This window comes from Ictalurus furcatus, chromosome 5 (assembly GCF_023375685.1).
Source record: "Ictalurus furcatus strain D&B chromosome 5, Billie_1.0, whole genome shotgun sequence".
In the NCBI taxonomy this organism is placed as follows: domain Eukaryota; kingdom Metazoa; phylum Chordata; class Actinopteri; order Siluriformes; family Ictaluridae; genus Ictalurus; species Ictalurus furcatus.
In genome coordinates this window covers 11,876,378-11,898,813 of record NC_071259.1, presented here as the reverse complement: position 1 = coordinate 11,898,813, position 22,436 = coordinate 11,876,378, and the positions used below count along the sequence as shown (strand labels likewise).

At 39.6% G+C, this 22,436-nt stretch overlaps 1 protein-coding gene across 3 annotated transcripts in view; it reads left to right on the top strand.

Moving 5' to 3' along the window:
- ralgps1 (Ral GEF with PH domain and SH3 binding motif 1) overlaps positions 1-22,436 on the top strand; it is a 169,148-nt gene that overhangs the window by 133,833 nt on the left and 12,879 nt on the right. For 2 of the 3 annotated variants that reach the window (XM_053624771.1, XM_053624770.1), the window contains exons 10-17: positions 5,783-5,876; positions 9,670-9,737; positions 13,558-13,684; positions 14,324-14,478; positions 15,248-15,296; positions 15,530-15,610; positions 20,818-20,923; positions 21,132-21,224. In XM_053624771.1, the coding sequence (XP_053480746.1) occupies positions 5,783-5,876; positions 9,670-9,737; positions 13,558-13,684; positions 14,324-14,478; positions 15,248-15,296; positions 15,530-15,610; positions 20,818-20,923; positions 21,132-21,224 (773 nt within the window). The other variant, XM_053624772.1, reaches the window with a different exon arrangement.

Sequence of the window (22,436 nt, the reverse complement as noted above, 5' to 3'; positions counted from 1 at the left end):
GATAATTCATGTTCCATACCTGTCCGTTATATAGTTTTATAAAAGTTATGAAAAGTAATTAAAAAAAAAGTACACAGAAGCAAAAAAAAATCTATCCATCAAAACAGATTATAGATTAGGTTATATATATAGGCTAATTTTATATAGAATAGATAATCATTATACCTGGTCTCCTCCAATATATGGGGGGGGGGGGTTGGGGGGAGTGAGTTACAAAAGGTTGAGAACCTCTGGTGTAGCATGATTGAGGTTTGAAGTGACATGCAGGTCTTAAAAGTTGTTTTGAAATGTCTTGAATATGGTATTAAAAAGTATTAAATTTGAAATGCTGATACCTGCAGATCCCCTGCTAGGATGTCTTTGTATGCCGTAGCATTAAGATTTCCCTTCACTAAGGGGCCCAAACATGATCCAGCATGAGAATGCCCCTGTGCACATAGTCAAGTTCATATGGACATGGTTTGCCACAGTTGGTATGGAAGAACTCAAGTGGCCTGCACAGAGTCCTGATCTCAACCCCACTGAACTGGAATGCTGACTGAGCACCAGACCTCGCTCGACATCAGTGCCTGACCTCTCTGGTGGCTGAATGGTCAAATACCCACATCAGTACTCCAGAATCTAGTGGAAAGCTGTCCCAGGAAAGTGGAGGTTATTATATAACAACAAAGGGGGACCATATCTGGAATTAAATGTTAAGAAAGCACATACAGGCTCCTAATAAAGTACATACAAGTAATAAACCAATGGAGAGAAAATGTAAAAAATAAATAAATGAAACAAAGCAAAAACTAATAACTCCAAGTTAAAGTTTTCAAGTTGGATTAGCTGTTTTTTCCTTGTACATTGTACGTGATCAGTCAATTACCTAAGTTACACAAAAGCTATGTATATGCAGTACCACTAGATATCAATCAAACAAACAATAAACAAGCATCTACAGTCCCCTCTGAAATCATTGTAACAGCAAGGCCTATTCTTTAATTTTTTTTATTTTAATTTTTTATTTATTTATTTATTTTTTGCTATACACTGGAGACACTGGAGACTGGTTTGAGATCAAAAGATGAACATGAGACAATAGATCAGAATTTCAGTTTTCATTTCCTGATATTTACATCCAGATATTTTAAACAACTTAGAACATAGCACCTTTTCTTTGAACTCACCCATTTTACAAGTGATCAAAAATAATTGGTTTGGCAGTTGGCAAAAAGACTGGCTTATCTTCAGTGTATAGCAAAAACAAAAGAATTTGCTTCAATAAGAAACTGCAATAAGACGCTTTCCAGAAAAAAAAGGTATTTAATAGTGATGTTCAGCAATTAGGATTCTTTCATTTTGCTTATTAGCTAGATACCCAGAAGGCTTCTCCTTGTTGCACAATTAACAGCTAATGATACCATTGGAAATTTGATTTAGCTAGCCAACTAGATTGCTAATGGTGTGTGTTGGTCTGTTTGCTTGGCTTGGGTCTTCTGAGCAGTCTGGGCTGACTGCCAGGCATGAGTTAACCTTGAACACTGGTTGCTTTCAACATACATATATTATTTTCTGTTTTTTTTTATATATAAACTAATATTAGCTGTCTTAATATTATCATAACTGTTCCAGAAAATATTTCATCATGTCATATTTATCAATTTTAATCAATTTATTCAGACTAAAATGGCATTGAATATTAGACAAGACATTTTAGTTGATGAGAAAATGCAAAAATTAAACCAAATATTCAAATTGCATTAGTGCATTGTTAATATTTTGCATAATTTTTTAACTGTATGTTTTAATTAAAATCTTTGCTAGTGCTTGCTCCATTTCTTAATTTCAAATGCACATTTTCAATTGAATGTGCATTTTTTTCTTAAATTTGAAGGCTATTCAATGTTGAATTGAAGGCTATTGAAATGTTAAATTAACAGCACTAGAACAGACGAAAGGACAGAAGCAGCACGAATGGCTAAAATGTTGGTGTCAGCTTTTTGCCACCTGACTTTGCTGAGCCTTTTGTTTCATGGTGTTATCCAAGTTATTGACCTAGTTCTGTTTGTGTATTTTGGATTTTTCCTGCTTTCGCTGATTGCCTAACCTGTGCCTGTGTTTTGTTTACGGATTTTGATTCATGATTTGGATTTGTCTGCTTGCCTCCCAAATAAAATGCTTAAACTGCATTTGCATCTGTCTCTACTCACCGAACATGACTTGGTGACATTCATTCTTATGTAAACAAGCGTGTATGTAAACACAATGGGCAATATTGAGGTCAACAAAAATTATCAAGGTCATGTCCCTATAGCTTACGATAAGTCGATAAAGTAATTATCGTGACAGGCCTACTGATGATGTCTGCCAGGCCTGAGCCTGCATACACAACTGGGCTCAGAAGACCAAAGTTGGTCAACTTGGCTTCTGTTCTGGAGAATTCTATAAACCTAAAGCAATTTATATTAATGCAAAAATCCCACATCAAATTCCAATTGATAGTGTCTACAGATGGCCAATAGAGACCATTAAATACTTATTAAATAGGTCATACCCACCTTCTATAGATAGATTATACTATACCAACAAAGATAGGTCAGTTCATATTATAAATGATTTAACCTGTTGGCTAACATTACCTCAGTCTGGATGAAATGAATTTGTACATATGAACATCCTCACAAACTATTATAATTATCATATACAGAAGATTCCTATCCCAGAATCAAATTTTCCCATGTTACACTTGACATTTTAAAAAATGAACACCTACGTTATTAAAATTTGGAGAGACGACTACAGAAAACATACAGTATCTCACAAAAGTGAATACACCCCTCAAATTTTTGTAAGTATTTGATTATATCTTTTAATGTGACAACACTGAAGAAATGACACGTTGCTACAATGTAAAGTAGTGAGTGTACAGGTTGTGTAACAGTGTAAATTTGCTGTCCCCTCAAAATAACTCAACACACAGCCATTAATGGCCACCATTATTTTCCAGCACTGCCTTAACCCTCTTGGGCATGGAGTTCACCAGAGCTTCACAGGTTGCCACTGGAGTCCTCTTCCACTCCTCCATGATGACATCATGGAGCTGGTGGATGTTAGAGACCTTGTGCTCCTCCACCTTCCGTTTGAGGATGCCCCACAGATGCTCAATAGGGTTTAGGTCTGGAGACATGCTTGGCCAGTCCTTTAGCAAGGCAGTGGTCGTGTTGGAGCGGTGTTTGGGGTCGTTATCATGCTGGAATACTGCCCTGTGTCCCAGTCTCCGAAGGGAGGGGATCATGCTCTGCTTCAGTATGTCAAAGTACATGTTGGCATTTATGGTTCCCTCAATGAACTGTAGCTTCCCAGTGCCAGCAGCACTCATGCAGTCCCAGATCATGACACTCGGATCACCATGCTTGACTGTAGGCAAGACACACTTGTCTTTGTACTCCTCACCTGGTTTCCGCCACACACACTTGACACCATCTGAACCAAATAAGTTTATCTTGGTCTCATCAGACCACAGGACATGGTTCCAGTAATCCATGTCCTTATTCTGCTTGTCTTCAGCAAACTTTTTGCGGGCTTTCTTGTGCATCGTCTTTAGAAGAGGCTTCTTTCTGGGACGACAGCCATGCAGACCAATTTGATGCAGTGTGCGGCGTATGATTTGAGCACTGACAGGCTGACCTCCCACCCCTTCAACCTCTGCAGCAATGCTGGCAGCACTCATACATCTATTTCCCAAAGACAACCTCTGGATATGATGCTGAGCACGTGCACACAACTACTTTGTCAACCATGGTGAGGCCTGTTCTGAGTGGAACCTGTCCTGTTAAACCACTGTATGGTCTTGGTCACCGTGCTGCAGCTCAGTGTCAGGGTCTTGGCAATCTTCTTATAGCCTAGGCCATCTTTATGCAGAGCAATAATTCTTTTTTTCAGATCCTCAGAGTGTTCTTTGGCATGAGGTGCCATGTTGAACTTCCTGTGACCAGTATGAGGGAGTGTGAGAGCGATGACACCAAATTTAACACACCTGCTCCCCATTCACACCTGAGACCTTGTAACACTAACAAATCACATGACACCGGGGAGGGAAAATGGTTAATTGGGCCCAATTTGGACATTTTCACTTAGGGGTGTACTAACTTTTGTTGCCAGCGGTTTAGACATTAATGGCTGTGTGTCGAGTTATTTTGAGGGGACAGCAAACTTACACTGTTACACAAGTTGTACACTCACTACTTTACATTGTAGCAAAGTGTCATTTCTTCAGTGTTGTCACATAAAAAAGTATAAATCAAATATTTACAAAAATGTGAGGGATGTACTCACTTTTGTGAGATATTGTCTTTGATCAAGTCCATGCATAATTAATTTCCCTACACAATATCTAGAATCAAAGTTTTAAAATTAGTTTAGACATGGCCTCAACTATATACCATTTATTTAAATTAGGAAAGTTCAAGTCCTTTGACCAAATTACGGAGTTTGACCTGCCTAAAACAGATTTCTTTAGATAATTATAGAACAAGACTTTTAATGAGCACAAATATATTAATTTATGTTTTCTTTTACCAGATGCTTTAGGATTTTGTTCATATCTTCTCCTAATATAAAAAACTGAGTAAATATTAGGATTATATTTATGATGACTTTGTTTTTAATGTACAAAACCCTAAAGAACCACTTGTGTCATTGCTGGGTAAAGTTGCAAACTGGTTAAAGACTGTTCCAAATTTTGAGTCCTGGATTCAATGCTTAGGTGTATTATATAAAATGGAGAAAGTAACCATGTCTCACTGCAGGGGCAGAAATTATGGAATAAAGCTATGCCAGTAATGCTCTGAAGATTATGTGCTCAAATGTGGACCATACCATATGACTTGCTCCAATCTTGTCTTCCCCTTTCTTCCCTTGCCTTTGCTTTTTTAGCAAAATATATGGATTTATACATATAAAAATATATAGGTATTATTCAACCTACATTTTATTAATACAACATTACTGGTGATGGTGTTATAATAATTTTATGATTATTAAATAAATTAAAAGAAATGATTCAGAACAGCCAAACACTCACCATGAGCATGCCAACTAAAACGTACTAAAAACAGCTACATAACTAATATTAGCTATAACTAACTAAAAAAAAAAAATCCTTTATCACGGTACCTCTTGGTTCTAATTTGTATACATTCCATCTTGGTTTCATACAACTCTGAGAAGATATTGGTAGATTTTTGGTAGTTCTATATACTACCAAAAAGGTTCTTTGTCTTATAATATGTGCTAATTAACAGAAACACAAGCAAGATGCTTGGAAGCTTAATTTATTTTGCCTTTCTTTTCTGCCATGTAACCTACAACTCCAGAAATATAGCAAAACAAGTAGTTATTAAACATTCATTGTCAAAATGCCACCTTAAACAGCATAACTAATCTAAACTGACAGTACTACAGTAAATATTGCAGTCAGTTATTTGAAAATGATCACATCTAGAATGTTCTCTCAAGAGGTTTAGCTAGTAGATGTCTGCCCTAGCCGTAACTCAGCACATCAACAAAACGTATAAACGTCTGCACTAATAAGCTAATGTTAAAAATATATACATTCTGACTTGAAACTGGCAAATTTGACTACAGAACTAGAATATTAGTTGGATAGTTTAGCTAACTTAGCTAGTTAACAATACTTCACCTGAACCAACAACTTGGTGATAGATTTGTAGGCAACTGTCATATAATTTGAATATCATTAAATGTAACATACAAACTGTTTTTTTTCCCCCTTTGGCAGATCACTTGCTGACATTACCACATGTACAGAAGTACCTGATGTCAGTGCGCTACATTGAGGAACTGCAAAAATTTGTGGAGGATGATAATTACACGTATGTTTGTTTGTTTTTTTTCTTGAGTGGAGAGTAATATACATTATTTTTGTAAAAAAAAAAAAAATTCCCTTCTAAGAAAGGAATGGCTGGGAAGAAAATCAGAAACCAGTAACAAAAATATAATAAGTGTCCAAAATATCAAAACAAGTGTTTTTATTAAAACATTTAATCTCTATATCTCATTTAAACATTAAAGTAAATCATTTTCTGTGGTTGAAAATTACTTCATTATGTCTGTACCCATACGTGAAATTCGCTGTAGTATGTAGTAAAGCATGTGGTGTATGTGCTTAAGCTCCATTTCACTTGGCCACATGACTGGTACTTCAAACAAACTCCTCTACATTAACAGTCACTGCTATACAGGTTTTAATACACAAGCCCCCTGTTATATTTTGTGATTCTTTTTTCCTTTTAATGATAGAGTCTATTGGTCACATATACATATGCACAGTGAAATTCCTTTCTTCGCATACCCCAGCATGTCAGGAAGCTGGGGTCAGAGCGCAGGGTCAGCCATGATACAGCACCCCTGGAGCAGAGAGGGTTAAGGGCCTTGCTCAAGGGCCCAACAGTGGCAGCTTGGCAGTGCTAGGGCTTGATTTTACTTTCAGCTCTCCTTTTTAAGCACACTTTTCTGAATAATTCAGTGCTTTAAACCCCCATACCATTCTAGTTAAGAGGTGACTTAATCCAGGTAAACAAATATGTAGAGATTGTGCCTGCTTATACCATAAAGAAACACACAGTGAGGGTTTCATATGATGACATGATCTCCAGTAGTAGGTTCCCCAACTTCCTCTCCCCAGTACAAAATAATAATCATTATTTCATCCTGTGACAGTACTGTGTGGTCCATTCTGCCTGGAGTAGCTTTCTTGCTCAGAGGGTTGCAGCCTTCTTACAGCATGACAGAACTTTCTGTAAAAGATATACTATAGTATTTATTTGAGTCTCATGTTTTTCCTTGCAGAAAGTAAGATTATGTTCTCCTGACGAGATCATTCCTGTGTGTGCAGTGTTTATTATGATGTAGATTTATTTCATGTAAGCTCAATTTACATGGTATGAGATCATCTCATGTAAAATAGTATTTTTTAATGGCCGTTCCCCTCTGGACATCTCCAATGTATTCATCAAAATGTAAATGTTATACCAATTCTCTTTGAAGTTAGCTAACTTTTCCCTTAGACAGAGTGAAAACATGTATTATCGTAAATAGATATTCATCAACAAATATTGAAAATATGAAGTGAGGAGAAGAGTCCTCGAAGAAAGTGAACTATTGCACATGCGGTTGCAAATGGGGTGGTGGGATTTTTGCATTTGACAGGAGGAATGACATCATCTGGCCTCATTCATGCTTACATGGCAAGGGCTGCACACTGGTTTCTCCATAGCTTCATACACAGGGTCACACTTCTTAAACATATATTGCTTTGCCATTTTCACACCAATATTGCTAACCCATTTTTGCTTTGCCAAATCTAATCAACTTATAATATAGAATAACTTTAAAATAAATGCAGTTCTACTTCTGATTTCAGACTGCCCGGTGGTAATTAAGTTTTCTCATTTTCTTGCTGAGTACAAAGATTAAAGTCATCACCCTGTGACCATGACCTCACATGTGCAACTTAGAAACGGCACCTTCTATGTCACACTCATCTTCATCCCTGTTCTTTTCTTGTGAGGGAGTTGAGGAAGTGGATTCAAGACACTGAGTATAGCTCTCTAATCCTTTGATTTTTGATCTTGGTGAGTGTAAGTTATATCACCAATACATTTGCACTCTTGCTACTTTCTCTTAAGGAAATAATGTTCACATGAAGAGATGCAATGAGATGTTACAGACAGCACTTCAAGATATGGGACTCATGGCAACAGGATTGCATTTTAGTGCTGCCAGAACATGTGAACGAGCCTCTAAATTATGATTTACTAAAACTGCCAGGGGAGCCCAGCATCAGTGAGATCACTTGACCAACACTGTGTTGGTTTTCCCCTCTGCAACTAGAGCAATGAAGCTCAATTACAACAGACCAGTGGCTACTGAGCACACTGTTCACCCGGGTATCATTTATGGTTTCTCTGTCAGCCACATATAAACACAGGGGTCTGTGAACAGAGGTGCAAGAACCAAGCCAATCGTGCTGTCACTACTAGAACAAAAGGCAATACAAATAATACACAGACCAGAAAGCCTGACCTTGATGCTTTTTTTCTACGTATTTTCTTATTCTGAAAAAAAGGAGGCAGAATCTACCACCATTTTAGATTTGAGAGACGTCTTTTTAATGTCTTCTTTAAAATGTCTTTTTAAAATGACTACCATTTCATATGCAATGCTTAGCAAGTGTGATGCGTGTGTTGAACAAACATAATTAGTTTGTAACCATAGATCTAAAGAATGCACATTTCCTTATTCGAATTGCTGTGGAGCACAGATGATTCCTTGTTGAAGTCTTGACATCAACATATTAACATCCATAAAACGAAACTTGTGTGGCTAATTCTGCAACATTTTCAGGAAGCCCCAAATTGGATCACATATAGTACAGATCAACAACATGGTGGTATTTTGCATCAACCACCAAGGGGCATAAAATCCCCAGTGATGTTGAGTTGGTCAAACAAGTGGGTGGATGCACACTTTCTGTCTCAATGAAAAAACCTACTAGTCCGATACAATCAGACAGCAATTGATGTAAGCCTTCCCACACATTGAGTGTTACAGATGACACTAAAGCACATTCAGCAGACTATGCAACCAGTATTGCTGATTCTGGCCAAATATACTACAATTCTACTACACTACTCATACCAGACCTACTGTCCCAGATGAATGGTCACTGTGGCATAGCAGAGCACACGCCTTGAAATTACGGGTATGGCCCAGGAGAGCGACCCCAGCATACTAGGATGTGTGCACGGGATCAGGCTCCACTGTAAATGTGCCAGCTGTATGCAAATTGTATTTGTGAAGCTGCACAACCATTTACATTAGTACAATTTTACAGACTAAATGTAGCTTTGTCAGTGCTCTGTAGTGAGTACATTAATGCAGTATCATGAATATCCACAATATGAGTGATTCTCAATAAAGCATGGTGTTGGCACTGTTTGTGAGTGCTGCCTGTTATTGCCTAGTAAGATATTACATCAGGACATGTTATGAACCCTTGTGACAACTTTCATACACAGCCTTGAGCAAACTGCTCTGGTGATCCAGAGTAAATGGCAGTAGAACAGAAAGCTTCATACTGTATGTAACCATAGTTCTATGACTGAATGGACATCTGTCATGCCACACGGGTCACGCAGGTTCGTGAGAATGGCTAAAGGATGGGAATGACATAGCGGGTGCCTGTTATAGGCTGCACACATGAAGTCATGATCAACAGGAAAACTCCACTCAGTCACAGGAGGAGAATGCCCTGTTGGGCTTCCATTCAATTGTAGAACCATGATTATATATATGTAACCTTCCATTTTGTAGCAGGTTTTCAGTGTATGTGAGTATAATATGGACACAAGCCATTTCCAAAGAAAAAAGTGACATAGCAGCAGAAACGTTATCTATAATGAGCTAAACACACCTCTTCCTATTTTTTCCATTTTCTTTGTGTCCCAACATTAAACAAAGAGTACAGTGTGTGAGTCAATCAGCAGTGGCAGCAACATTTTTAGCTAAATGGCAATTTTTTCTCTCTCTCTCTCATTAGTTTTGACAGAACTTGGTTGTATCTCTGATATTTTTAATATTTCTATTCAAATTTATTCCCTGCAGGTTGTCTTTGAGGATTGAACCTGGGAGCAATTCGCCTCGTCTGGTATCTTCCAAGGAAGACCTTGGAGGTACTGAACTGTTTTTTAAATGTAATTTTCCTTGACCTCAGTATTCATCTGGAAGACGAGATCATGCACTCTGACTGTATGGTCTTATGTAATGGGATTCTTGCTCAATCTGGGTAAAGATGGCATCCTCTGCGGATTAGACAGTGTCTGGAACTCATCATGGGTTGAAGGGTTTTGTAGATGGTTTCTGGAAGGACTATGAAATAATTATATTCTATAATAGAGATTACTGGCCTGAATGCTCCCAGTGTACAGTTAGTTGTTTTTTTTTTCCAGCAGAAACCTCCACTCAGTTTCTTTATGAGCCAATGCTCACCAGGCTAAAGGATTTAAAGCCCCTCTCTGACTAAGCTGATTCTCAAAAGTCCCACTTTCCTTTTCCTGTTTGTGTCCAGTGACTCCTAGATCATGTGAGGTTTGGGCTGGCTTGTCATGGTTATGCGTAGCCTCTAGTGTAGAGTGTCAGTCTAAGATAAAGATATAGAAATGTTTTCTGTTCAGTTATGTAATTGAGAGTTATGTCAATTAGAGACTACAAAACACTAAGTAATCCAGAAAATTTCATCCAAGGCACACTTCCAATTTAGATTGTTAAAAAGCCTACAATTAAATGGCTATTTCATAGTTATTTTTTTTTTAAGAGAGAGAGGGAGTAATGTGCTGCAGACCCACATGTTTCAGCAGAAATATCTCCTTCAGGTTGCAACCCTACAAACACAAAACTGCCTCAAAGGGGCTCTCATCTAAAGCAGCTAAATTAGACACACATGCCTAAATTAAATGACAAACATAAGTGCCTAGTTTTGGAATGCCACTAGGTGGAGTACATCTAGAGCTAGTTTAATAGGACACCACTAGATGGTGCCACAATGAGATAAGATAATTAAATATAAACAGAATGATGTATACAAAAGTTCAAAAATATTTGACATATACAGTACCATGCATTGGAAAATTGAATGAGTGATTTCAGAGAAAAGGACTAAAATCAGTTTCTTCATTTAGACCAGGAATGTCCATTGCCTTCATGTGATGTAAACGTTTCCCTTTGTAATAATAATTTCAAATGATCTCCACCTCCACGGGTATTTGTTAATCATCCGGGGCTGAGCCCGGATTCTTCTCCATGCACTTTTTCCAGTTCAGCTAGTAGCCTAAGTTTTGTTTTATGGACGCTGAGGTAACTTAGCTGTCAATGTAGGACATGATCAGAAAAAGTTGGGTTTATCATAAAACTTGCCTCGGGTGTTGTCACTGTTTTTACGACTGCCAGACCAATAAAATATAAAACTTTTCTTACTAGGCTAGTTTGGTGTCACCAGCCAAGGGGAGGCACAACTAAGCTATTGGTTTAGCTGCTACAGTGCCATGCAAAGTACATTATCTTTCCTTATTCTCTGCTCATATCATGTTCACGTAAACTGGAACTCATATAGACATTTACACCCCTTGTTTTCCTCTCAGCATGAGAGGATATTACTGTTTCACTTTCAACCCTTTTACTAGTTTAAAAAAATATTTTTAAAAAATCAATGTATATCCATTTTTCCTCACACTAACTGTAAGCTAGCATTTTGCAGAATCGAGAGCTGTCAGCCAATAAGACATGAGTGCTTCGACGTATTTTCCTGTAAACCCTGTCTGATTGGTTTTGCCTCCATTCACTGAAGATATAAAATTACAACACCACTGTCTTCTTTTACTGACATTCATGGACAGGTTACGTCCATGTCCACTTTGTACATTAGAGGAAACCCACAAGGACACAGAGAACTTCCAAAACTCCACACAGACCATAACCTGAGATCAAACTATATACACTGGAGCGGTCAGGAGGCAATGCTACTTGCTGTGCTAGCTTGCCACCCTTTTCCAGTCTTAGCCATAGTCATAATGTAATTATGAACTAAAATCAAAATATTAAGCCTTTACTTACCTGCACATTTAATAATTGCTTTTTTGGTACAGTGGCACAGCATGTATTGATGATGTTGATGAAGATCCAGTCTGATACAGACACAGACTTATGTTGTTAACAGATATAGGACATAGGATATTGACTATTTGTAACAAATAAATAAATATAAATCATCAAAGTAAGGTTTTTTTTTTTGTTTTTGGTTTTTTAGTGGAAAGAAATTACAATATCTTAACCTTTTGGTATTCATACAAATGCTAGGCCTTTTTCTGCTTTTTCAGTACTTTTATTACTCCAAAATTCATACTGTTGAGCACATATCATACAACCTTTCATTTTATTACACAACAAGCTGTTATTAACAAGCCCTTGTTCAAACAAATACAACAATTTCTCCTACTTTCACAAGTACACGGTTCAGCATTAAAGCCAGTAGCATCTTTTTCTGGCCCTAGGCATCTTTGTAAAACCTCTCACAATGAAGTCACTGATGGTTGTGGTCGGAACTAGTGCTGACTACCATGCACTAATTGGAAAGGAAAGTCTGTTTCCAGTTAGGGGAAAATTAAAGACACTCATGGAGTCTGGGACTTTTGCAAATGCCTGCTTGCTTCAATACCACAAATATCACCCTGATTTAATAGTGCAGTGGAAAAAGACCCCAGACATGACTGTAAGGAATATATGCAGGCTTTATCAGTAGATAAAAAAAAAATAAAATAAAAAAACATTTCACAGTTAGGTAATTGTTCTTGATGTTATTTTGTTTCATTAGGAAGGTTTTTGGTTCTCAGGCTATACTTGAATTATAAATTTGCAGCAGTAGATAATTGAAGATATTTTTAGTTAGATTACTGCTAATTGTGGCTCTCATGAAAAGAAACTGATGTTTTCTGAAGAGGAAAATGAGGTGTAGATCCAAGAATGAGGCTTAAAACCACATGTTTGGCATTAAAAAGTGCAAAAGACTGTTAACTAAGTAAGTAAGAGCAATTTTCAGAGTTGGCTGCTTAAGTCAGCAACTTAATCCAAAGTATGTACATGGGGAAGGTTAGTAATGTATAAGTAAGTCATTAAGGAAAACACGAGTAAGGATATTAAGTATAATAAAAGTACATATGTTAGTAAGGTAAAAGTAAGTAAATAAGGTAAAAGTAGGTAAGTTAATAATTTAATAAGTTAAAAATAAGTAAAACAAAGGTTAAAATAGGTAGGTACATCAGGTAAAAATAATTAAGTACACTCATAGGGGGAAAAGAATAGTAGTAACAATTCTGGGGTCCTCTCCATCTTCTACAATCAAACAAATAACCTCAGGGGACAATAAAAAAAAAGTAAACCAACATTCAGAAAACAGGTGGGGGAAAAAATAAGTACACCCTTCCTACTTCCACGGTGATTAGGAGAGCTGCCTTTATATATTCTTTATACCAGAATATTCTTGAGACAAATGTCTCAAGTTGGTGAGGACCACGAAATTGTTAATTAGGCCCTATAAATAAAAACATAGAATTGATGGAGAAAATTGATTTTCTTTTTCTCATGGCTGTATGTAAGGTAACATATGTAAGTATATAAGGTTAAAATAATAATTAAGTTAAAAGCAAGTAAGTATGTAAGGCAAAAGTAAGTAAAGTTAAAATAATTAAGTAATTTAGGCAAAAGTAAGTAAGGTAAAAATAAGTAAGTATATAAGGTAAAAGTCAGTAAGGTAAAATTAAGTTGATAAGATAATAAAAATATAGAAATACAAGCTACTGGAAGAGCGCTCTTTAACTGTACTCAATCTGGTAAATAATCATACTTGATATTTTATAGAAAAAGATTATGTAATTGGTAACACTATCTAAATTGAGTATTCTTTATAAGTTTGATGTGTGTTTGTGTTTGTTTTCACATCAGGACCATCGGAAGAGTCCTTCTCAGTGAAGTATAACCGGAGACCAACCTGTCCTGATACGTCAGTTGTATCTCATTTGCCTACACCCCCACCAGCCCGGCACAGAAAGAGTCACAGTCTGGGAAATAAGTGGGTAGCATCCACTGCAATTAAAGCTACAATGAGATAAAATTCACTAGTCACTATGCAGTTCTCCTCATTAATTGACATACCCCTGGAAGCATATGCAATATTTCCCATTTTATAGAAAATATGAGTCATAAATCATAAAGTATTTTATTTAGTAATAATGCTCACATGAAGCTATTTATCCTCACAAAAAAATGTATGTATTATATTAATCATTGCAGCCAACCTTGCATAGATGACCCTCACCAATAGTTTCATCATGTGTTGCCTCGTAGAGCATCACTGACAACTTGCAGCCTTTTGTGATTGTTTTGCATAAGTGCATTTATTTTCTTAGGTGTTAATTTTTCCACATTATTCTTGGCAAAACATCTCCAAGGTTTGTAAATTCTTTGGTTGTCCTGAGAATTTTTTGTCCTTAAAATGGGGTCACTGGCCAAAAAAGGTTGCAAAGCACTGGTAATATTAAACTCAATAAAACTAAAACATAACTAAATTCTTTTTTGGAGGCTGTATAGTCAGCTAGTTGGTGTGTGCTGTTTTCTGGCTCTTTTGCCAGCATGTGATATCATTATTTACAAAAAGAAAACATCTAGTTTTTAATCCCTCTCTCCCTCTCTTGTTCCCCTCTTTGTTTAGCATGATGTGCCAGTTTGGTGTAGCAGAGAGTAAGAGTACCACTTTTTCTGTGAAGGAAAAGGCTCGTCATCTACTGGACGACAGCTTTTTAGAGTCGCACAGCCCTGTCAGGAATCACACACACGACTCTGTCTTCACCAACGGCATCTCATTAGGTCCTTTTCTTTACACACTGACTTTCTTCATACCTTTGACACCAGAGTCTAAATTATTACACTTACAATGCATTCCTTGAGTCAGGGAAGAAAAAAAAACAACTCTCCAACATACATTTTAATGTTTTGGGATGCATAGATTATACCTCTGCTCAATTATGGCACTTATTGTCATTCCCCAACCCCAATAATATCAGCGTCATGAAGCAACAATGGCATCAGTCAAGCAGGATAACATTAGCTAAGTAGCTAAAAGAGAAACCAGACAATTCAAATTAGATTAGAGAACAGAATACACAGATCAGATAACAAAATGCACAGATAATACAGTCCATGTAATGAAAATACTCACACTGCAAGCCAACAAGCATAAGCTTTTATGGAAGTAATGTTTTATGGTTTACTGTCACTAGAGGGCAGAATTTTAAAGCAATTAAACCACTATTTTTTAAGTACATAATAATATCTGTGCCATTATTACCCAAAATTGATTTTTTTACTTGACCATTTTCAAAACAAGTGCAAATATATACATATATCTATTCTATTTTTTTTTTCATTCATTCACATTATAATTTAATCCATCAAAACCTATAGGATGGACTTTTTGTTTTGCTGTTCACCTTTTTACCCTTCCTGTGGATTGAAGTAAATCTAGAGCCACAGTTTTGCTGTTACCTCTAATGTGTACTGAGAAATAAAAATGGTTGCTTGTCTTCCATATGGTTTTAATGATTTGTTGTTGTTGTTTCATTTTTATCTTCTACAGGTAGTAGAGAAAGCATCTTCAGTGATGAGTTGTCATCTACTGTTGAAAGGTGAAGTGCTTCAGTGTTTTGTTAAGTATTCAGTCACATAAATACCAAAAATAGGCCAAAATTATACATTGCATGCACATAACAAGAGTTGCTCCTACACTGAGTTTGGAAGTCAACATAACTTCTGTGAGAAAATACTGATGATAAAATAACTGCTATATTGCATCATGTACCACTATCAAAAAAACAGAGGCTTTTCATTTAATTAAAATTATGTGAACTGCTGATTTCAGAGGTCGTATGTATGCTACTCTTGGCCCAAATTGGAGGGTTCCAGTCCGTAACTCTCCTAGAAGCAGAAGCTATGTTTACAGGTAAACACTCACTGTATGACCTTATGATTATGCTGATGATGAAACTACAGATAATTAATTTATGTCTTGTGATGAACTTCTGGGTTACGCATGTAACCCTGTTCCCTGAGAAGGGAACGAGACGTTGTGTTTAGCATAACACTATAGGAGCGCCTCTCGCGTGCGACCGGCATCTGAAGCTTGTGTAAAATCATGCCTATTTATAGGCCTGCCGTGATCAGGTGACGTGGCAATTAAGCGCGTCGCGTGATATAAATATGGCACCTGTGAACCACGCCATCAGCCTCTATTATCTGAAGCGAAGACGCAATTCACAGGCCTGCCCTGGTATGACAAAGCTATGCAACGTCTCGTTCCCTTCTCAGGGAACAGGGTTACATGCGTAACCCAGACGTTCCCTTTCAAAGGGAACTTCGACCTTGCGTTTAGCATAACACTATTGGAACGAGAATACCCACTCCGTCATAGTGAGGGTATGGCCTGTTCAAAAAGACCCAAGCTTGAGGGTCACTGCAAGACACTCGAGCCCGGGGTGGAATGAATATCCAGGCTGTAATAATGAATGAATGTGTGTGGCGTAGACCACCCTGCAGCAGCACACACATCCTGTAAGAACATCCCTTTGGACAAAGCCTTCATGGAGGTGACCGCCCTAGTGGAATGAGCCCTTATGCCCAGAGGCATAGCGAGACCGCGCGCCTCATAAGCAATAGAGATTGCTTCCACTATCCAATTAGAGATGCGCTGCTTTGACACAGCATCACCTCTACTGTCGCCACCAAAGCAGACCAGCAGCTGCTCCGACTTACGCCACTGGCCGGAGCAGTGGACGTAAGTACAGAGAGCCCTTACTGAACACAGAAGGTGCATTCTCTCTTGTTCCGGTGTGGGGAATGGAGGAGGGCAGAGAGCCTGCAACACCACAGGGTGGGCAGCCGATGTAGGCACCTTAGGAATATAAATCGGCCTAGGATACAGGAAGGCCTTGGCTAATCCAGGGGCAAAGTCAAGGCAGGAAGGGGCAACAGAGAGAGCTTGTAGATCTCCTCCTCGCTTGAGAGGTGTCAGGGCCAGCAGAAGAGCTACCTTTAGAGTCAGAATCTTCTCAGAGGCTGACTCTAAGGCCTCAAATGGGGCCCCTGACAGACCTTGCAGGACCACAGAAAGGTCCCAGCAAGATATGCGCGGCCTGCAGATCGGCCTCAGCCGCCTGACACCATGCATGAACCTCGAAGTTAGAGGATGTTGCCCCACAGAGATTCCATCAACAGGGGCAGGGCTGGCCGAAATGGCGGCCATGTAAACCCTGATTGTAGAAGGAGCCCACCCCGCTGAGAAACGTTCTTGTAAGAACTCCAGGACTGTAGCTGTTGCACAGTTCACTGGGTCTAGCTGACGTTCCTCACACCACATGACAAAAAGCTGCCACCTGAGTGCATACAATTTCCTTGTGGATGGTGCTTTAGCATTTAACATGGTCTCTACAACCTCACTTGTGAGACCAGAATCTATGAGCTGGTGCCCCTCAGGGGCCAGACCCACAGTTTCCATAGTTCTGGCCGAGGGTGATAAATCAGCCCTCCGGTTTGAGACAGTAGATCCACTCTAAGGGCTCAAATGGGGCACCTGACAGACCTTCCAGGACCACAGAAAGGTCCCAGGAAAGTATGCGCGGACTGCAGATGGGCCTCAGCCGCCTAACACCATGCATAAACCTCGAAGTTAGAGGATGTTGCCCCACAGAAGCTCCATCAACAGGGGCATGGCTGGCCGAAATGGCGGCCACGTAAACCCTGATTGTAGAAGGAGCCCACCCCACTGAGAAATGTTCTTTTAAGAACTCCAGGACTGTAGCTATTGCGCAGTTCACTGGGTCTACAGTGGATCCCTGCAGATGGGAATATCCCAAGGAGTGCCATCTAGCAGGAATATTATCTCTGAGAACCATATTCGAGCTGGCCAAATATTCCCAGAATGTACATTACACTCACTGACAAACTTTCCTTCTGCCCAGAGAAGAATTAGTTGCGCCTGCCTGAACAGGGGACACGGACATAATCCTCCCTGGTGGTCAATATATGTGTGTTGTCTGTAAACACATGGTGACCTCTCAATTGAGGAAGAAGGAATTTCAGTGCTAGAAATATGGCCCACATTTCTAGGCAATTTATATGCCGCTCCAGATGAGGGCCGCACCAGAGACCGTGAGCTGGACAGCTGTCTAAAACCGCACTCCAGCCCGTGAGGGAGGTGTCTGTCATTACCGTCTTGCGCTAAGGAGACACCCTTAGAGTGTGACCCAAGGCTAGAAACCGGGGACACTCAAATTCTCAGAGCACGTAGACATTGCCGCGTGACACTGATTATTCTCAGAGGTTTCGTCCTTGGATGAGACCCCCAACTTCTCAGCCACCACTGAATGGTCTCCTGTGCAATAGGCCCATAAGCGCCAATAGTCTCCCAAGATCCAGCTTTTTCTTGCTCAGTGTTGATAGGATTGACCCTACGCATGTTGGGGATAGAAACGCCCTCATCGTAGTAGAATCCTTATAACCCCTAGAAAAGTTGTCCACTGCACTGGGGAAAGCATACTTTTCTGAGGTTCAACCTGAGCCCCAAGCTTTTCATGTGGGCGAGAACAACATCTCGATGTTGCACCGCCAGTTCCCTGGATCGTGCTAGATTTAACCAGTTGTCCAGGTAGTTTAGAACACGGATGCCCTGGAGTCACAATGGAGCCAGAGTGACATCCATGCACTTTGTGAAGGTGTGAGGGGATAAAGCTAGCGATATTTCTATGTGGAAATATGCAACTTTTAGATCTATCGTCACAAACCAGTCCTCAAACTGAATCTGTGGAATGATAAGTTTGGGCGTCAGCATCCTGGACCTGTATGTCCGAAGAGTACAGTTCAGATGACGCAGATCTGAAATTGGCCGCATACTCGGCTGTAAAAACCTGCCTCCCTCAGGGAACAGGGTACATGTTCTATGGCCCCTTTGTCCAAGAGGGATCTTACTTCCTGCGCTAACGTCGGGCTCTGGTCTGTCCCGACTACTGTAGTGAGCACACCTCTGAACCGGGAGGGTCGAGCTATAAACTGGACCCGGTAACCCTTTTCTACGGTAGGCAGAACCCATGGAGACACATTTGGCAGTAGTTTCCAGGCTGCCAGATGGTCTTTTAGTGACGTTAACTATTCCACATTCTATTGGAGGGAAAGCATCAGAATTTCCTTGACCTGTGACAGCTCGCTGACCAGAGAACACTGAAAACTTGGGACCGCCTTGGCTAGGGTAGGCCCTACAGTAGCACTGGGGGCTAACTGGCCTAACAACCTCATGTCCCCTGATACGTCCCTCCACGGCCCCTCAGGACCGCTCTTCTTTCCCTGCTTGGCCTTTATGACCATTCTCATATCAGGCCTAGTAGCAGGCTGCAACTGTGGTCGCCCGGTTCCCCTGGCTGTCTGAGGGGGTTGGCGCTCTGCCATACTCGCCTTCTGGGTCTCCCTCGCACTAGTGCTGGCCCACTCGTGGAGCCCGGGAGAACTCGAGACAGCGGGGAAGGAACTGGCTGAATGCCGCCATATGTCTAGCTCACTCGGCAGATCTGCTTGGTAGGCCTGCAACACTGTCATTGTCTGCAGTGACCCACAAGCAAGACTACTACCACATAGGCCTTGCCCACCAATGCCACGGTGGCCTTACACGGTGGATTGGATGGCAAAGCCGGCCCCCCTAATTACCTGCCGTCGATGGAGAGAGGTAGCTCGCAAGTGCCTCCTATACACCTTCAGCATAGCTAAATAGCCATGCTGTTCATTCCCCACAATGGCCGAATAATCCAGCATCGTGGGGTTATAGATACGGCTTATGCATGGTTTTCCCCCAGAAGCCTGATATTTTGTCATGCACTTCTGGGAGGAAGGGGAGTTTCTGCAGTGTGAGGGATTTACTTTCACTGGGGAGAAAAAGGCTCATCCAGACTTAGTAATCACTTCAAGCAGCTCTTTATATGCTGCTCTCAGTTTTTAGCACATCCTTCTGGCTCGGAGTCAGAGAGGAATTATTACTATTATTTTTGTGTGTGTGTGTGTGTTTTTTTCCCCCTTTTGGCTTTCCATAGCGGAAGGAGGAGTCGCAACGCGAGCTCCAAAATCCAGCGGAGAGCCGAACCCGGAAGAAAGCGCAAGAGATAGAGCAGCGCTCGTCTCCGGTTCCTCTTCCGGATCCATAAGAGATCCCCCGAACCTGAGACAGCTAGCTGCCTTGGCAGAGGCCGGCCCAGATCCGCGAGGCTCTGAAACCCAGCTCACTTCGGCTTCCGAGAAGAGCGCAAGTCGCCAGCCGAGCTGCTTAATGAAGGCATTACCATGCACAGCCTCTCGAGGCTGCCATAGCATACTACATCCCTAGACACTTCACCCAGAAAGTGTGCACTATTCCCCTGATGAAACGGGCACAAGCTGTAACACACTTCCTGAATTCTCTCACTCAGAAAAGATAGCGATAAAATGAAGCATCTTTTTGTTTCTTTACACAAACAACTGACATGCAGTCTTTCGCTGAAGATAATAAAGGCTGATGGCGCGGTTCACAGGTGCCATATTTATATCACACGACTCGCTTAATTGCCACGTCACCTGATCATGGCAGGCCTATAGATAGGCATGATTTTACACAAGCTTCAGATGCCAGTCACGCGCGAGAGGTGCTCCCATAGTGTTATGCTAAACGCAACGTTGAAGTTCTTTTTGAAAGGGAACTGCCTCTGTTCGTTACCATTCTGGGTTTTTTATTTTTATCGATATTATAGTAACATTAGTTGTACATCTATATAATATGTTTTCTGCAGATCAGGGAGACTGCAGGATTGAGACTGTGGTTTGTCTTTACAAGTGTGAAGAAACTTGTTAAGTAAAGGGATATTATAATTAATGCAGATGTGCTCTTTATGCCTTTCCAGTTCAAATATCTATATTGGAGTAAATGAACAACAATCTTCTTAAAGAGGACCCAAATAAGATTAACTGCTGCTACAAACTACACAAATCGATATCAGTATAAATTCTGCATTTTCATTTTTGCTGTATGTATGTTTGTGAGAAATCCATTAGAAAACAATACAGTACTGTATGTGCTATATTTGTAGTGCAAAAAGGTTACAAGATTTTAGTTGTGTTTTTTTTTCTTCCTTGGCCCAGTGCCTCAGGGGCCATGTCCAGTTATGAGTGCAGCTCATTAAGCAGTATCACCATTGAAGGGCCTCTGCGGAGGAAGACTGTGATGAAAGAGGGCAAGAAACCTACAGTGAGTGTAATATCACATGTCCTAAATCCAATTAGATAAATATACTGACTGTAAAAAATATATATATATTGTTTGTGTAAACCACCAGGAGAAACATCATATCATGTCAGTCAGCGGAATATTTCTCAAATCTACCAAGTGCAAATCTGCCAGGCCTCAATAATGTTTGTGATTCATCTTCTATTCTTTTATTCTCTTTTGGTCCCAGTTGTCATCATGGAAGCGATACTGGATTGTTCTTTCTGGCTCAACTCTAATATACTTTGGCTCTAAAGCTTTAAGAGCAAATGAAAGGAGACATGTAAGTGGTCAATACTATATCATGTCTGTTTTTAATGAAAAAAACCCTGAAACCACCCTGAAACAAATTAAATATGTTTATATTGAAATATGTGCGAAGTGCTAAGTGATTCTGAAATTTGTTGGTTGATGCTTTATTTTCCTTATTCCTATGAAAAGATTGCCATTTTGCAGTTACAGTGGGACATTACTAGTGCAGTCACAGGGCATTTAGTAGGAGAAAACATTTCAGTGATCTGTAAGTGATAACAAAACAAAAAATGAGCAACAGCTTCTTCTCTCACTCACCATTTGACAGTCAACATTGTATTATCATCATACATATAGGTAGAGATGAAGCGAGGGCTAAATCCTGCTGGTGCCAGTAAAAGCAGGTAGTTGAACGGCAATGTGGGAAACCATTAGCCACAGTAAATAAAATAGACCAATGTGTCAATGAAAGATGTTTAATAAAAAAAAAAGTCATCTCAGAACTTCATTACAAAATGAATAATAGATGCCACTGAAGATAACAAAAGATTAATACGCAAATCATTCAGGGTGGTTTTTTTCTTTAAATGGAAAAATATTAGTGCTATTTCCGTGTTATTGTTAAAGCACAGCTATAGTTATAAATATTGACCCCTAAGTGACACATGTCACACTGACATCAGCTGTGCCTCCTGGTTGCAAAAACAAAGTGAGTTTTAAGAGCAAGCCAGGGTTTGTTTTTTAAAATGCCACACTGTGCTGTTGGGTGTCAGAATTAGAAAAGTGTTCATAAACATGTTCATTTTTACCACATCCTATTGAATCAGACACCATTCTAGACACCAAGAGAAGAAGGTTGTAGTTACAGGCAATTAGGAGGGATAATTGGTCTGAGGAGTTCTGTAGTGCCCATTTTATCTCTGCTAGGTAGCTAACTTTCCTTTCACTGAAGTTGCCATGTTAACTATAAATTTAACAGGCTTACCTTGCTAGTTAGTTAACATGCCTAATTTATATTGCTTTAACAAACTTGCATACAACCCCTGGCAATAATTATGGAATCACCACACTTAGATGATCCTCACCTGGATTTTTTACTTCATAGCAAATAAACAAATCACAGATATGACACAAAACAATTTTTGTTTAATAGCTGAACATTCTGGCTTTGTGAAACGTAAGTCAAACTAGATAAATTAAATTATTGTAATTAATGGCATATTTTTTTCCAGATCAAGTAGAG